At 43.4% G+C, this 13,936-nt stretch overlaps 1 protein-coding gene across 2 annotated transcripts in view; it reads left to right on the forward strand.

The window, feature by feature from the left end:
* Positions 1 to 13,936, forward strand: part of ANAPC1 (anaphase promoting complex subunit 1) — a 75,604-nt gene that overhangs the window by 23,276 nt on the left and 38,392 nt on the right. For both annotated transcript variants that reach the window (XM_019714512.2, XM_074332495.1), the window contains exons 15-24: positions 301 to 441; positions 989 to 1,049; positions 2,895 to 3,082; positions 5,359 to 5,433; positions 8,460 to 8,728; positions 9,323 to 9,414; positions 10,154 to 10,302; positions 13,069 to 13,147; positions 13,618 to 13,654; positions 13,747 to 13,817. In XM_019714512.2, the coding sequence (XP_019570071.1) occupies positions 301 to 441; positions 989 to 1,049; positions 2,895 to 3,082; positions 5,359 to 5,433; positions 8,460 to 8,728; positions 9,323 to 9,414; positions 10,154 to 10,302; positions 13,069 to 13,147; positions 13,618 to 13,654; positions 13,747 to 13,817 (1,162 nt within the window). The remainder of the gene's footprint in view (positions 1 to 300; positions 442 to 988; positions 1,050 to 2,894; positions 3,083 to 5,358; positions 5,434 to 8,459; positions 8,729 to 9,322; positions 9,415 to 10,153; positions 10,303 to 13,068; positions 13,148 to 13,617; positions 13,655 to 13,746; positions 13,818 to 13,936) is intronic.

The raw sequence follows: 13,936 nt of genomic DNA on the forward strand, positions 1-13,936 counted from the left end.
TGAGTAGCTGCCTCATTTCTTTCCTTTCTGGTTCCTGTCTCTTCTCTCCGGGTCTTGGACCCTCCGGTGGGATCTGCCTTGCCTTTGTCACAGTACAGTTTCTGTCGCCCATCTGTGAGATTGCCACGAGTGGTGCTGCCTTCTGTTCCCTGCCTCCCTGGCGCACTCTCACTGTGGCCACACCCCATCATCCCACCGTGAATCATTATGTACATTTGGGAGACTATATGCAAAAGAGAAGCAAAGTTTCTTGCTCCTTCACTTCTCAAAAATACTTCATGTGTTTATGACTTTTTATAGGTTGTTCTGTTGTCCCCGGTTCCAGAACTAAGGGATTCTTCGAAACTCCATGATTCTCTGTATAATGAGGATTGTACTTTCCAACAACTTGGAACTTACATTCATTCCATAAGGGACCCTGTCCGTAACAGGGTGACTCTGGTAAGTGTATTTACCTTTAATTAGGTGGCTGCCCAAGAAATACGGCTGTCTTTTCAGATTTGTCAGAATGCAGAATTTTGTCTGAAAAATGAAAGTGAACATTTCCCGTGACTTTTAAAATCTCTTGTAATGCCTTCAATTTTGCATTTACTTGACTTTGATATAAATCTGGTTAACTTTTTAAGTTTCTATGTCATTAAAAATTTATTAAAAACAAAGCTTATTTAATCAGTTGAATTTTATATTGACATGATTTTTGTCTTTTCATTAAAAGTTAGTCTTCTTTTTTGGTGATGGTGATTGAGGTGTGAAGATTAGGCACTTTATTAGAAACAAGAATTGTGAGTGTTTCGTAAAGACACATGTACAGTTCCTGAAATTGGGAAGTATTTAGTGCTGTTTGAAAAATACTGTTTGTTATTTCATTGAGTTTGCTCATCAGGCAGAAGGTCCTAGGAGGGAGGCATCTGCTATCTTTAAGGCACTCAGAGGCTTCGGCGTCCGGACTGCTAACGTGCTGTGCTCTCTGTTTCTGCTCTTTTCTTAGGAGCTGAGTCATGGCTCCATGGTCCGGATCACTCTTCCTGAAATGGCCACCTCCGAATTAGGTACGGTTGAGGAGCACACCTCACTTCCGTGTGTTCTTAGTTTGATGTGTAAGATTTGGAGTCAGTGCTGATTTACGTTAGTAACTGGGATTTTTAAAGTTTGCTTTTTTAAAGCCACAGGGTGGAGGTGTTTTACTTTGCATAGAAGTCGTAAGAACTCTGACATCCCTGCCACCTGTGCTGCCAGGGGGGCCCACACCTGCAGGATGAGCTCCTTCTGCGTCTCTGATTTGTCTGGTGGTGAGGGGACCATGCAGGCAGATTACAACATACGGACACGCCTCTTCCTGGCGAATCTAGAAACAAGGAAGCCTAAGCAGCTAAAATTGTTTTGGCGTATTTGATGCTTTTAATCCTAAAATAACTCTCTCATTTGTTAGATCAATTGAGAAATGAACAGACTTGTCTCAATTGAATAATAGTAGAAGTACAGTCAGAAGTGTTTTAATAAATTGGAGTCTGCTTGAATTATTATGGAAAATACTAGGAGAATATTTCTGAACATAGACGAGGAAAGAAAACTAGAATTGAAAGGATTTGCCAACAAAGGTAAGTTAAGAAAAGAATGCCTGTGTGATGTAAGAAAATGCACGACATCTATTAGTTTCAAACCCCAGCTCCCAAAGAAAAGCATTGGCAGATGGTATTTCTGGAATTTGTAAGTAGGCTAGAATGACTTTTTCAATGGTGGGGTAAATGATATTCTCAGTTGGTATAGAGACAACCTTGCTTTTCTACAAGGTATTTAGCCAGTAGTGGCACGGTCGTGTACCTAGAAGTATAAGCCTAAACAAAATATGTAAAAACTAATAACAGATTATGTAAAATAAACAAAAACAAACTCTTAGTCTCTCACAGCCAGAATGAAGTGCCGTGGTCCAGGCACGTGAGTTTGGTACTTAATTTATAAAGTGCCCCTCGGGCCCTCAGGGCAGTGTCTGGTTTGCACTGCTATTGGATTCAGCCAGTATAGACTTGGGATTTGGTTTTGTAACATCTGTTCCATTTGAGTTGTGCTCTTGCTGTGCGCTCACAGAGCAAGTAGATGAGAAAAAGGATGTGCAGCTGAGGACGGGCCTGGTGACAGTGACAGTGTGAAGGGAGGAAGACTCCCCTAAGGAGAAGGTGGGCAATAGAGAACAGTGCAGTTTGGGGCCATTTACTACTAAAAGCAGACCAGGCTCTTCACAGCAGCAGCCCTTGCCTCCGGGAGGGCTCACTGTGACATGTGGCACTATCGCTGAGCTTCACACTAATGACACCAGTATTGGCTGGTCTAAGAGAAACGTGGTATTGGCTGGTCTAAGACACAGAGCATGGAAAACATCTGGTCAGGAGTCCTTAGAAGTTGTGACGCTTTGGTTACTAGGAATGTTCCCTTGTGTGGAAACTGCCATGCTATTGGAAGGTGGAGACATGGGCTGTTATATATGTACCGAAGCGTTTAAGCAGCTCATCTGAAGTTACTCATGTAGAAATGGTGTGTTGACAGAATGACCTCTGCTTTATCACCCAAACTAGGACATTTTTGAGACTGAAATGGGGAGCTATTACGATTGCTGGAGCAGTGGGTGACAATCAGTTCTGTCTCGGATTAAAAGTTCTATTTGGTTACCTTGTTTCTGATCCAAAATTAGTGTCAGAAACTGCCCTGAGGACTTCAGGAGTTGGTTTAAGTTTCCAGTGATGGGCGAGGTGATGTGGCATTTTATTGGCTCTTTCGTGACAGTTCTCTTTTACAATAATTGGTCCTTACATGGTTGTAGTTTAAAAACTTTCATATGAAAAGGGGAAGAGAAAGGCATGCACAGGAAATACACTAAAATCAGCCTTTGCTTCTAACAGTGCAAACATGTTTGCGAGCGATTAAGTTCATCCTGCCAAAAGAAGTAGCTGTTCAGATGCTTGTCAAGTGGTACAGTGTCCGCAGTGCTCCGGGCGGGCCCAGCTATCACTCAGAGTGGAATTTATTTGTGATCTGTCTCATGAACTTGATGGGTTATAACACAGACCGCTTAGCGTGGACAAGAAATGTAAGTACATATAGTTTTTCTTCCTGCGTTATCCTTTGTTATCAATGCAATGTTTGCATAATGGGTCATCCAACATTCGGCGTATACAGCAGATCAATTTACTAATAGGCGTGACTTCTTCAACAAAATGGAGTGATAGGCAGGCATCTTGTATCTGTGTATTGTAAATTGAACATCAGTTAATATTTAATAACATTTCACTAGTAATTGTAATTATTGTATTTTTATAGCATGACAAAGCACATTTGACCATTAGTTCTCATTTCATCTCTGTATAATGACTGTAGGCCGTGCTTGGCTTAGTTGTGATAGATGAAGGAACTGAGTCCCAGTGACCAGACTTTGGAGCTTTGCTCAAATCTGGGCCCAGACAGGGACCCCGACTCAAGGCTCCGTGCTCCTTTCTTTCTGTAGCTGACTCTTACACACAGTGCTTGGTCTTGGAGGGACCGAAAATGCTTCAGCCTGAGTATCTACTCTGTTAATGATGGAGAGCTGTGTCCCTCACCTCCTGCCCCAGGCACTTCCTTACAGGCCCTTCCTAGTTATTTCTAGCATCAGCAGGGGCTGCCTTCTCACTGCTGATCTCCTCTTGGCCCTGGAGCTCACTCCCAGGACAGCCTTGGAGGGTCCCTGTGTGGAAGTGACTCCGGTGTGCAGGTAACTCAGCTGTACCTGTCTGTGCATGTCAGTTTTGTACTAGCACATCCATTGGGAAAATCATTTGGCTTCCTTCATTATGAAAGAAGACGTGCTCACTGAGGAACATTTTGAAAATGGAGAATTCAGAAGAGGAATTAAAGTCAGAGATTTGCACTCGTAACATTTTCGGGAGTGCCTCTTGATCTACACCATATCAATGAAAGTTTCCCATGCCATTCAAAATTCCTCAAATAAAACCTCTGATTTCATCATCCTTGTGAAAGGCTACCATGTGGTTTTATTGTAACTAACCGGTAACTAATAATTAAACATTGTTGACTTTGTTATTTTTCTTATTAATAATTTGCAAACATTCTTTTACACAGAAATCTTTATAACTTTACTCATTTCCAAAGATTTGAACCTTAAAAGAGCGATTAGTAGGTCAAATCACATTCAAAAAGTGTTGTACAGTCGATACTCAGCAGCATCATTTCAAAGTGCCTGTTCACCCCACTGATGAGTGGTGCAGTGGTGAACCTTTGCCAGCTTAGTGAGAAAGTTCATCTTATTTCTGTGTAACTGAATGGGAATGGTTTTTCCAGGTCTCATTGGTCATTTATATAGAATCAACTTTTAGGGGAATTAGATTAATTGATAAATGTATGTAAGTTTTTATATAGCTTAGGAAAATTGCCGTGGTCATTTTTAGAGTGACGGTTGGTGAGTTGGCCAGAAGAAGCAGAGGTGACAAAGGGTATGTCAGAGGGAGGTGAATGAGGGAACTTTCCCCAGGTTGCCCTTCTGTAACTGTATTGGTGAGGACAGGCGGTTCTAACACAAAGTCCTCAAAAGGTGGGACGGCTCCCACACAACCCAAGTGGACGTCTTGCTCCCATGATAGTGCCTAGCAGGTCCACAGGCCACGCGGAGATGAGGGTCCCAGGTTGAAGGACCAGCGGCCACCTTCAAGTGGAGGCTTCAAAGACCGCCTTCAGGGTTGACTCCCTCTAGTCAGGTGCGAGGGAAGAGCACCTGGGGGACCCTGCCTACTGGTTGTACCCATGACGTGGGCCTGGAAGTGGTGACATCCATTTTCATTCAGAGTCACACTGTCAGAGGGCCACCCCCGACTCTGAGGGAGGCAGGGATATGTAACCTGGCTGTGGGTCCAGGAGAAAGAGGAGAACACAGATTGTGGAGAGCAGCTGCCTGTCTCTGCCATAGAATGGTTAGACTGTCCACTCTGGGCACACTCTAACATCTGCTCCTTTCTGACATTTGCTAACATTGGGTTGATTCTTTGAGACGTGGTATATTTGGATGTGGCTCATAGTCCTTGTTCTTCTCAAGGGGTGAAGATGTGTGTTATCAGAAAAGTAGGAAGGAAAGGAAAGTGCCACTGCAGTGCCCATGAGCCTGGCACTGCTGGGTGCTTCACGTCCGTGATTTCACTTAATCCTCACAGTGATCCTGTAGAAGAAAGGTATTCGTGCCATGTTTTCCAGGTGAAAAGGAGTTTTGATCACTTTCCTCAGTTTCCATGATTGGTGGAGCTGATTTCTGAATCCTTTTAAGCTAGTCAGTCGACATGATAAAGTGATAAGACTTTGTCTTTTGGGGTTATCTTCCAGTTTGACTTTGAAGGATCGCTTTCCCCAGTCATTGCACCCAAAAAGGCAAGGCCTTCTGAGACGGGATCTGATGAGGTAAGCATTATTGTCTCCTGCTAATACAAGCTGATTTGTAGGTACTTCTACTGGGCTCCCACTTCTGTGGTATTCCTGTCAGTTTTTGTGCACAGGCACACCTTGTTTCATTACACCTCACAGAACTACGTGTTTTTTAAGAATTGAAGGTTTGTGGCAGCCCTGCATCCAGCAAGTCTGTTTCCCCATTTTCCCCACAGCATTTGCTCAGTTCGTGTCTCTGTCACATTTTGGTAAATCTTGTAGTATTTCACACGTTTTCATTATTATTACCTTTGTCACAGTGACCTTTGACCAGTCATTTTTAGTGTTACTATTGTAATTGTTTTGGGGCACCACGAACCATGCTTGTTAGATGGCACACATGATCAATAGATGTGTGTGTGCTGACTGCTCCCCCCACCAGCCGTCCCCACGTCTCTCCCTCTCCTTGGGCCTCCCTTGTCCCTTAGTCCCTGAGACACAGCCATGTTGACATCAGGTCACCTGTTGACCGACAGTGGCGCCTAAGTGTCCAAGTGAAAGGGAGAGTCGCATGTCTGTTCCTGACAAAGATGCTGTGAAGACTGTTGACATGACAAAAAAGGACTGAGAATGTCACATAAACTCAGTTGACAAAGCAGTGGCGGGTTTCAGAGGACTGGCTCCAATTCTGAAAGCAGTCCTACTGTGTGTCAAATGCTGTCAAACAGCTTTGCACGCTATAGAAAAAAATCATTGATGAAAGGGAGAGTCAATCTGTGTGGCAAAGCCCATCGTTGTTTCATTTTAAGAAATTCCCAGGGCCGCCCAGTCTTCAGCAACCACCCCCTGACCAGTGGGTGGCCATCGACATGGAGGCAGACCCTCTACCAGCACCAAGATGGCGACTCGCTGTTGGCTCAGACGTGGCTAGTGATTCTAGCAATAAAGTGTTTTTTAATGAAGGTACATACATAGTTCTGTTAGACATAATGCTGTTGCATTGTCTATACTGAATAGACTACAGTAGAGTGTAAACATTACGTTTACGTGCACTGGGAAAGCAAACATTATGCTACTCGCTTTACTGCGGTGGCCTGGGCCGAGCCCGCAGTATCTCCCAGATCTTCCTGTGTTTCTAACACCCTTTGCTTTATTTTGATACTGAATAACAGTTGTTTTGACGGATGGTATTGTTATGTTTTTGTGGTAATTTATTCACTTTTGCCTTTAATGATCATCTGAAAATTACTAAGCATACATAAATGCATAATTTAAGCTTGGACTTATAATTGTTTTATTGCCAATTGATCACCTAAAGTGACAGCATTTTCCTTTTTATACAATTTCTCTAATTCAGGTTCTCAAATGTATCAGATCCCGTGGGTGTATATTTTTAAGAGGTTCAAAAAATTTTTTTAATTGAGATATAATTTTCATAGACGGGAAATACTCTTAAGTTTACAGTTCGGTCAATTTTAACAAATACACACTCATGTAACCCACACCCCTGTGCAGACACAGAACATTTCATCATTCCATAAAGTTCCCTTATACCATTTTTAATCATTTCTTTCCTCTGTGAAGCATCCAGTGAAGTGAATTCTCCCACTGGTGGTATGCTCGTTTTGCCTACGTAGTTGTACCTAGCACTTGATATAAATGAATTACATAGTGTGGAATCTTGGGGGTAAGGGTCCTTTCATTCCGCACAATGGTTTTGCGATCCAGCCAGGCTGTTGCCGTACCAGTAGTTTGTGCCTTTTATTGCTGCATGGTATGAATGCACAGTGCCCATGGGTACGTAGGCTCTTTCTGTCATTTGACTGTCATGATAAAGCTGCTGCTGGCATTCGGTAACAAGTGTTTGCGGATACGTGTCATTTCTCCCGGATGAGTACCTAGCAGTGACCTTGTTGGGCCACTGCTGGTCCCAGGCTGGTTGTACCATGTTTCACTCTGACCGGTCATATACGCGAGTCCTGAGTTCTGACTCTGCCAGCACTGCTGCTGTCAGTGTTTTTCATTTTAGCCATCGAGGGCATGTGAGGTTGTTTTTCCTAGTGGTTTTAACTTGCCTTTTCCTAAAGACTAAGGGTGTTAAGCACCTTTTCATGTGCTTGTTAGTGACCTGCATATCTTTTGGGAAGGTTTCTGTTAGTCTTTCACCTGTTTTTAAATTGGATTTTGAAAATATTTTTTGAGCTGTAGAAATCCTTTATATATTTTGGATATGAGTTTTCTGTCTTTCCCGTTTTGGGGACTATTTCCCCCAGTATGTGGCTTAGCAGTGTCTGTTGATGAGCAGAACTCTTTACATTGGTTGTCCACTTTATCAATTTTTCAGTTTTCTGGTTAGTTCTGTATCTGTTGTAAGAAGAACACATTGTAGTGAGCCTCAGAAAACACCAGTAAATTCCAAGCTCTGAAAATAGCATAGACTACATTCTGTCAACACAATGCAATAAATCACAAGTAGGAACCAGAACAGACTCAATACGTGTAAAATGTAGCACAATCAGTGTGACTCTAAAATTTGGTTGATTACGAGGTTGGATTATTAGCTCCAACCTCTTACAAGCACAGGAAGATAGATGTACCGACTGGACACCAGCAGACTGCCCCTCTTACCTAGACACAGGTCAGCATGGTGGTGGCCGGGCCTGCCTGTCCGCACCTCCCATCTTCTCTTCCTCACTTTGGCCTCACAGACGTGGCCTAAGATGATTGTAAATTCTCTCTGTCTCTGCCTCAGTGGTAGGGTTCTTCCCCTTTAGTCTCTCCCCTAAAGGGCATGACTCTGTTTTTCAAATGGGTTTAAAGGTGGCTCATCTTAGTATTGTTGCTGTATCCAGAAACCACTTAGCTATTTGCATTGTTCCCAGCATTGTTCACTTAGCTATTGCAGTTTTCAGCATTGTGGTTTTTTTTCATGTTCTTAGATCAACCTAATGTGAGAGTGGAATTTGAATAGGTTGCGGTGAATTTGGCCTTCTTTTTGCATGATGACATTACAAGGAGGCATTATTTAAAAGTTAGTGTCCTTACTGTCCTCTTCTCGGCAGGACTGGGAGTATCTGCTGAGCTCAGACTATCACCAGGACGTGGAGTCTCACCTTTTGAACAGATCTTTATGTCTGAGCCCGTTGGAGGTTCCTCAGGTGAAGGATGAGGACTTGTCACAGAGTCTCAGCCTGGATTCTTCCACACTTCTCTTCTCTCACATACCGGCGATGTTTTTTGTTCTTCACCTTGTCTATGAGGAGCTCAAGCTGAACACTCTGATGGCGGGAGGAATTCGTTCGCTTGCTGAGCTGCTCGTTCAGTTGGCAAGGTAAGCTGTGTGGAGTGGGGACCTCCAGGAGGCCTTCGGTGACTCGATCTGAGCAATGACTGTCATGGAGAAACCCAGTCAATACACTTCTGAAGTCGACCTTCTCAAAATCCCAGAGCATTTTCTATAAACCACAGACCTGTTTGCCGATGTCAGCTATGGAGGGCCTGTGGGTCGTGTGTGTGTGTGTGGGGGGGCTGCTGGTTTTAACCTAAGATCAGTGGGAAGTCACGAGGGTGTTGAACAGTGTGGATGTGCTGCCGAGCATTTCCTGTTGACAACGGGCTGCGCTGTGTGGAAGTTCTAGAACAGTGCCTCCAGCTCTGTCATGATACCTGCATTCACGTAGTGCTGTGGTTCACAGTATTACAGAAATTGTCAAACGAAGTAGGGTCTGGATCCCCACGTAGTGATGCAGAAACCTGCCCGTGTGTTGTCGCCCAGCTGGGCTGTCTCTGGGGCTTTGTTGTGCCATCTGGTTGCCCTGTCTTGAGATGGCCGGGGCCAATGATGGAAGCTAAAACTCAGCTGGCTCGTGGTGGGCTTCGTGGGTCCACAGTAGTAACACTGTTCTGTGTGCTCTTACATTCCTAGGGACTTAAGATTGGAGCCTTACTTGGATCATTATTATAGAGATTACCCAACGCTTGTCAGAGCCTCTGGACAAGTGTGCACAGTTGATCCAGGTAAGCACTCGTGCCGGTACAGGTTTTCTGAACAGTGCAGTGACATTTGCTTGTCCTCTTCTTACTGTTAGCCTCTGGGTGAGGGGCATCTCTTTCCACCAGGCAGACTGCAGCTTGGGCTAGATCTCTGACTGGCAGTAAGCCATGCCTTACCCAGTGTGGAGGAAAATGATACAGCCTGAAGCTGAGAGAGTGTCCAGTGCCAAGGCCACGTTGCCCCAGACCTGTGCTGTCCATCTAGCAGCCACCAACCATGTCACTCAAGGTGGTTGCTCATTTGCACTGGCCACATGTCAAGTGCTCAGGAGCCGCTTGGGGCTCATATTGCCACATGGGAACCTCTTCATGGCCGTTGTATTGTCCTAGACCCTGAGCTTGAGGCACTTGGCATCGGGGCCTGTTTGCTGGAACAGCAGAGTCCTGCTGTCGTCTCTTGTTTTCTCACCTTTAGGGTCAGGCAGAACAGAATGCTTGGTTAGGTTCTTTGTGTGCCTTGAGCACAAAAATTTGCCAAATTTCTGTCCAGGATGGGATAAAATAGTAGTCTTTTAAGTCTTACATATTATAATACAGTCAGTTTATTTACTGTGGACGAAAACGTGGAGCATTTTGGAGTCTATGGAGCAATGTTTTTCTGACTGATGAACGGTACCTGATTTGAAAACCTTGTTTCCTTTAGAATAAAACCGCACTGTCCTCTTGTGTTCTTGTATTTATAAACATTTCTCTGGTGCCAAAGGTCAGACCGGATTCATGCATCAGCCATCATTTTTTACTTCCGAACCCCCAAGCATTTACCAGTGGGTGAGCGCCTGTCTAAGGGGTGAGGGAATGCCACCCTACCCCTACCTCCCTGGCATCTGTGAACGAAGCCGGCTCGTCGTCTCGGTATGTACGTAGTGTTGCCTAACTCGTTTCTTTCTTCCTTTTCAATGTAATTTTAAGAATTACACAGTAAAATCAACTTCTTAAAAATTCTGTATACAGTTGTGTGATTTTCAAATTTCAAAGGTATAAATTTGTGTAATCACCCCCATAGTTGGAATACAGGATGGTTCCAGCACCCTCCACCCACAAACTTCCCTTCCGCTTTGGAGGTTCATCAAGTGTTGCGTGTGTCAGCAGTCGGTCCGCCCTGTTGGGAACTTTATGTCCGTTCCGTGGGTGTCACTTGGCTCTTGCATTCACCTGCTGAACATCTGCAGTGTCTCCAGTGGTTAGCAGTTACAAGCACGGCTGCCGAGAAGACTCAAGTCCACTTTGTGTGAACATGGTTTCATCCCTAGGGTAGATAGCCAGAGCTGGGATTGCTGGGCGTAATAAGTACACGTACATTTTGTTTCTAAGAAACTGAGCTATTTTCAGAGGGGCTGTACCGTTTTACCCCCCATGAACGAGCAAGGGAGCATGCTGGTTCCCCTGCATCCTTGTCAGTGTTTGGTGCTGGCATGATTTTTCATTTTGCCATTGTAATGCAAAATGGTTTTGCAAATGGTACCTCATTGGTTTTCGTTTGCATTTCCTTAATGGCTAGTAAGATTTTGAGAGTTCTAGATGAGGTATATGTGGATTGCAAATATTTCCTCCTGGTTTGTAGCTTGTCATGTCTCATCATTCACTTGATGTTTCCTTTGCAGATCAGAAGTGTTTAATTTAGATGAATCCAGTGTATCCAGTTTTTTCTTTCATGGATAGTGGTTTTGGTGTCATGTCTAAGAATTCACTGTTTCACTTCCTGTCACAAATATTTTCTCCTGTGTTTCCTTGTAGAAGTTTTATAGTTTTTTTTTTTTTTTTTTATGTTTTACATTTAGATCTATAATCCTTTTTGTTAATTTGTTGTAAGATGTGAAGTTTAGGTTGAGGTTATTACTCCATTTGGGTGCCCCAATCTTCTAACACCGTTTGTTGAAAAGACTGTTCTTTCCCTGTTGCTTTTGCACTTTTGTCAAAAATCAATGAATCACATTTTTGTGGGTTTATTTCTGGACTTGTTTTATCAAGTCCACACAGTCTTGATTCTGCAGCTTTGTAGTAGTAAGTCTTAAAATTGGTTAGGTTCTTTATGTGCCTAGAGCACAAAAATTTGCTAAATTTCCATCCAGGATGGGATAAAATAGTAGTAACTTAAATCCTACATATTATAATACCGTCAGTCTATTTACTGTGACTCCTTCCATTAGCTCTTCTTTTTCAAAATTGGTTTAACTATTTTAGTTCTTTTACCTTTTTATTGAAATTTTATAATTAGTTTGTAGCTACCAAAAATCCTACTTGAATTTTTTTCCTCCAGAGAAATGCATCTTTACTTACTTAAAAAAATTAGTTCATGTTGAATAGTGAATACATGTCTGAGGTTAAACCTTCAAATAGGACCAGAGGGTACTGGTAAAGGTGACTTCTTTTAGCCCTTGTCGCTTGGTCCCCCACACTGGAGTAGCCTGTTCACAGGTCGTTTGTGGGCCGTTCCAGAGAGGGGGCCTTCCCAGGCTTACAGGATACCTGTGTGCTTTTGTCCCTTCTCCCGCAGGTCAGTGGGCCCCACCCGTCTCTCCTTTACTTTGCCTTTTGCTTTGTTTCGTGTTCAGAAAGGCTTCAGAGCCCCGTGCCTCTGACACAGACACGCAGAATGGTGATTCTGTTTTCAGAAAAGTGATGCTAAGATAACGTAACACAATAGTTACTGTTATAACTATTCTTCAGTGTGCAGTTCAGGCATAGATACATTCATGAGATTAAGAGCAGCTTAATCCCAGAACATTGCATTCCTTGCTGCTTGTGTGGAGACATGTAAGTGACAGCTCCACATATATTGGTCCTGCCCAGCTCTGCTGATTGGTGTCGTCTCGGTGTATATCTAGCCAAAAAGGGGAGCCAGAGAATTGTAGGTATGCTAGCATCCAACCTCCAACTAAATTCTATCAGCCAACTTACAGGCATTGCTGTTATAACTGTCCTTTGTCAGGCGTGATGTCAGCTAGATTCAGGAGTATGTCATTTGTTGTACTTGTATGGGTTTGGAATAGAATTTTAAGGCCCTCCAGCATTGTACTAAAAGTCAATAAAATCATGCTACTTTCCAAAAAAAGAAAAAAAAAAAAAAAGAAAAGAAAAGCTGCAGCAGGTGCAGATCTTGGTGGTGGCAGCAAACATTCAAATGAGAACCTTGAAGGCCAAAGTGGACAAGGGTCAGGGTCCGAGGTCAGAGGGGTAGGGTTCCGCTATCTGGAAATGACCAACATGTCCATCATTGGCTCATGAGCAGATGAATAGTTGGGTACATCTATGCAGTAGAACTCTGGGCAGTAGGAAGAAACAAACTTGTGGGAGGGGCGGTGACGTGACTGCATTGCAGAGGCACACTCATGAAGCAGGACACCAGCTAACTCTGTGGCTCCATCCACACAGCACTAGAAGCAAACTTCAGGGCAGGGCTTGTCTCCGGTGCTGGTGTAGGAGGGGCACGCGGACCACAGAGGGCACCCGGGAACTCTGTGGGGTGCGGAGAGTGTTGTGTGTCCTGACTGGGAGTGGTTATACGAGTGTGTAAATTTGTCACAACTCAGATCTGCACACCTGAAGTTGATGGGCTTGCCTGTCGGGGTTGACATCTCCATCACTTAAAACTGACATGTTAACTTTCTCCTTATGCAGAGTATCGCACTCTACATTCTTGGTGATGAAAGCTCTGTTTCTGAGGAGTGCTCCCAGTATTTATCCAGAATAACTCCAGGTAAGTCAGTATAGTGACAGGCTTCCCAAAACGAATTTTATAAATGTCGATAGAGTTGACATTAAAATATTTAAAATTTCCTAAGTGTTTGCTTTAGAGGCCACGTCCAACCTCTTTTAGAGGTGACGTCCTGCCTCATTTAGTGGTTATGTCCTGCCTCATTTAGAAGTGGCATCTTGCCTCATTTAGAGGTGACGTCCTGCCTCTTTTAGAGGTGACATCCTGCAGTGTTCTAGTATATAGTCCACAACTGGTTTTCAGAGACCAGGGTTACTTAAAAGCTAACACACTATATTTTTGATGTTCCCTCAGGGAAATTGTACTTTCCAGCCTGCCAGAGGATTGCTTGTTTTATTATTTTTTAGGAGTTGTTTGTTTATGAATTTTTATTTCCAAAAGTCTTCTTTGTGTTATGTATTTTCCTTACCAGAAAGACAATCAAAATAAAGTTTCATTTTGTTATCTTTTAGTGCCCCAAAAGTCACAAGCAGAACAAGAGGAAAACAGGTGACTTTTATTCAGATTATGCTTTTATATTGAAAATGTGAAACACTGGTGTGTTACCCTTCTGTTTAATAACTTTGTGTTTTGTTCTATAGGTTTAATTTTAGGCATTCTACATCAGTTTCTAATCTAGCGGAAAGATTAGTTGTCTGGATGACGAATGTAGGTAAGAGTATCTTTATTACTTTTATGTGTCCTTAAAATGCCCCTGAGAGCCCCACTTTTCCTGGACGCCCCCTCCTCACTTAGCCCAGAGTCCTCAATGTGAGCTGGGGGCATGAGGAG

The sequence above is a fragment of the Rhinolophus sinicus genome, linkage group LG05, assembly GCF_036562045.2.
Source record: "Rhinolophus sinicus isolate RSC01 linkage group LG05, ASM3656204v1, whole genome shotgun sequence".
Lineage (NCBI taxonomy): Eukaryota > Metazoa > Chordata > Mammalia > Chiroptera > Rhinolophidae > Rhinolophus > Rhinolophus sinicus.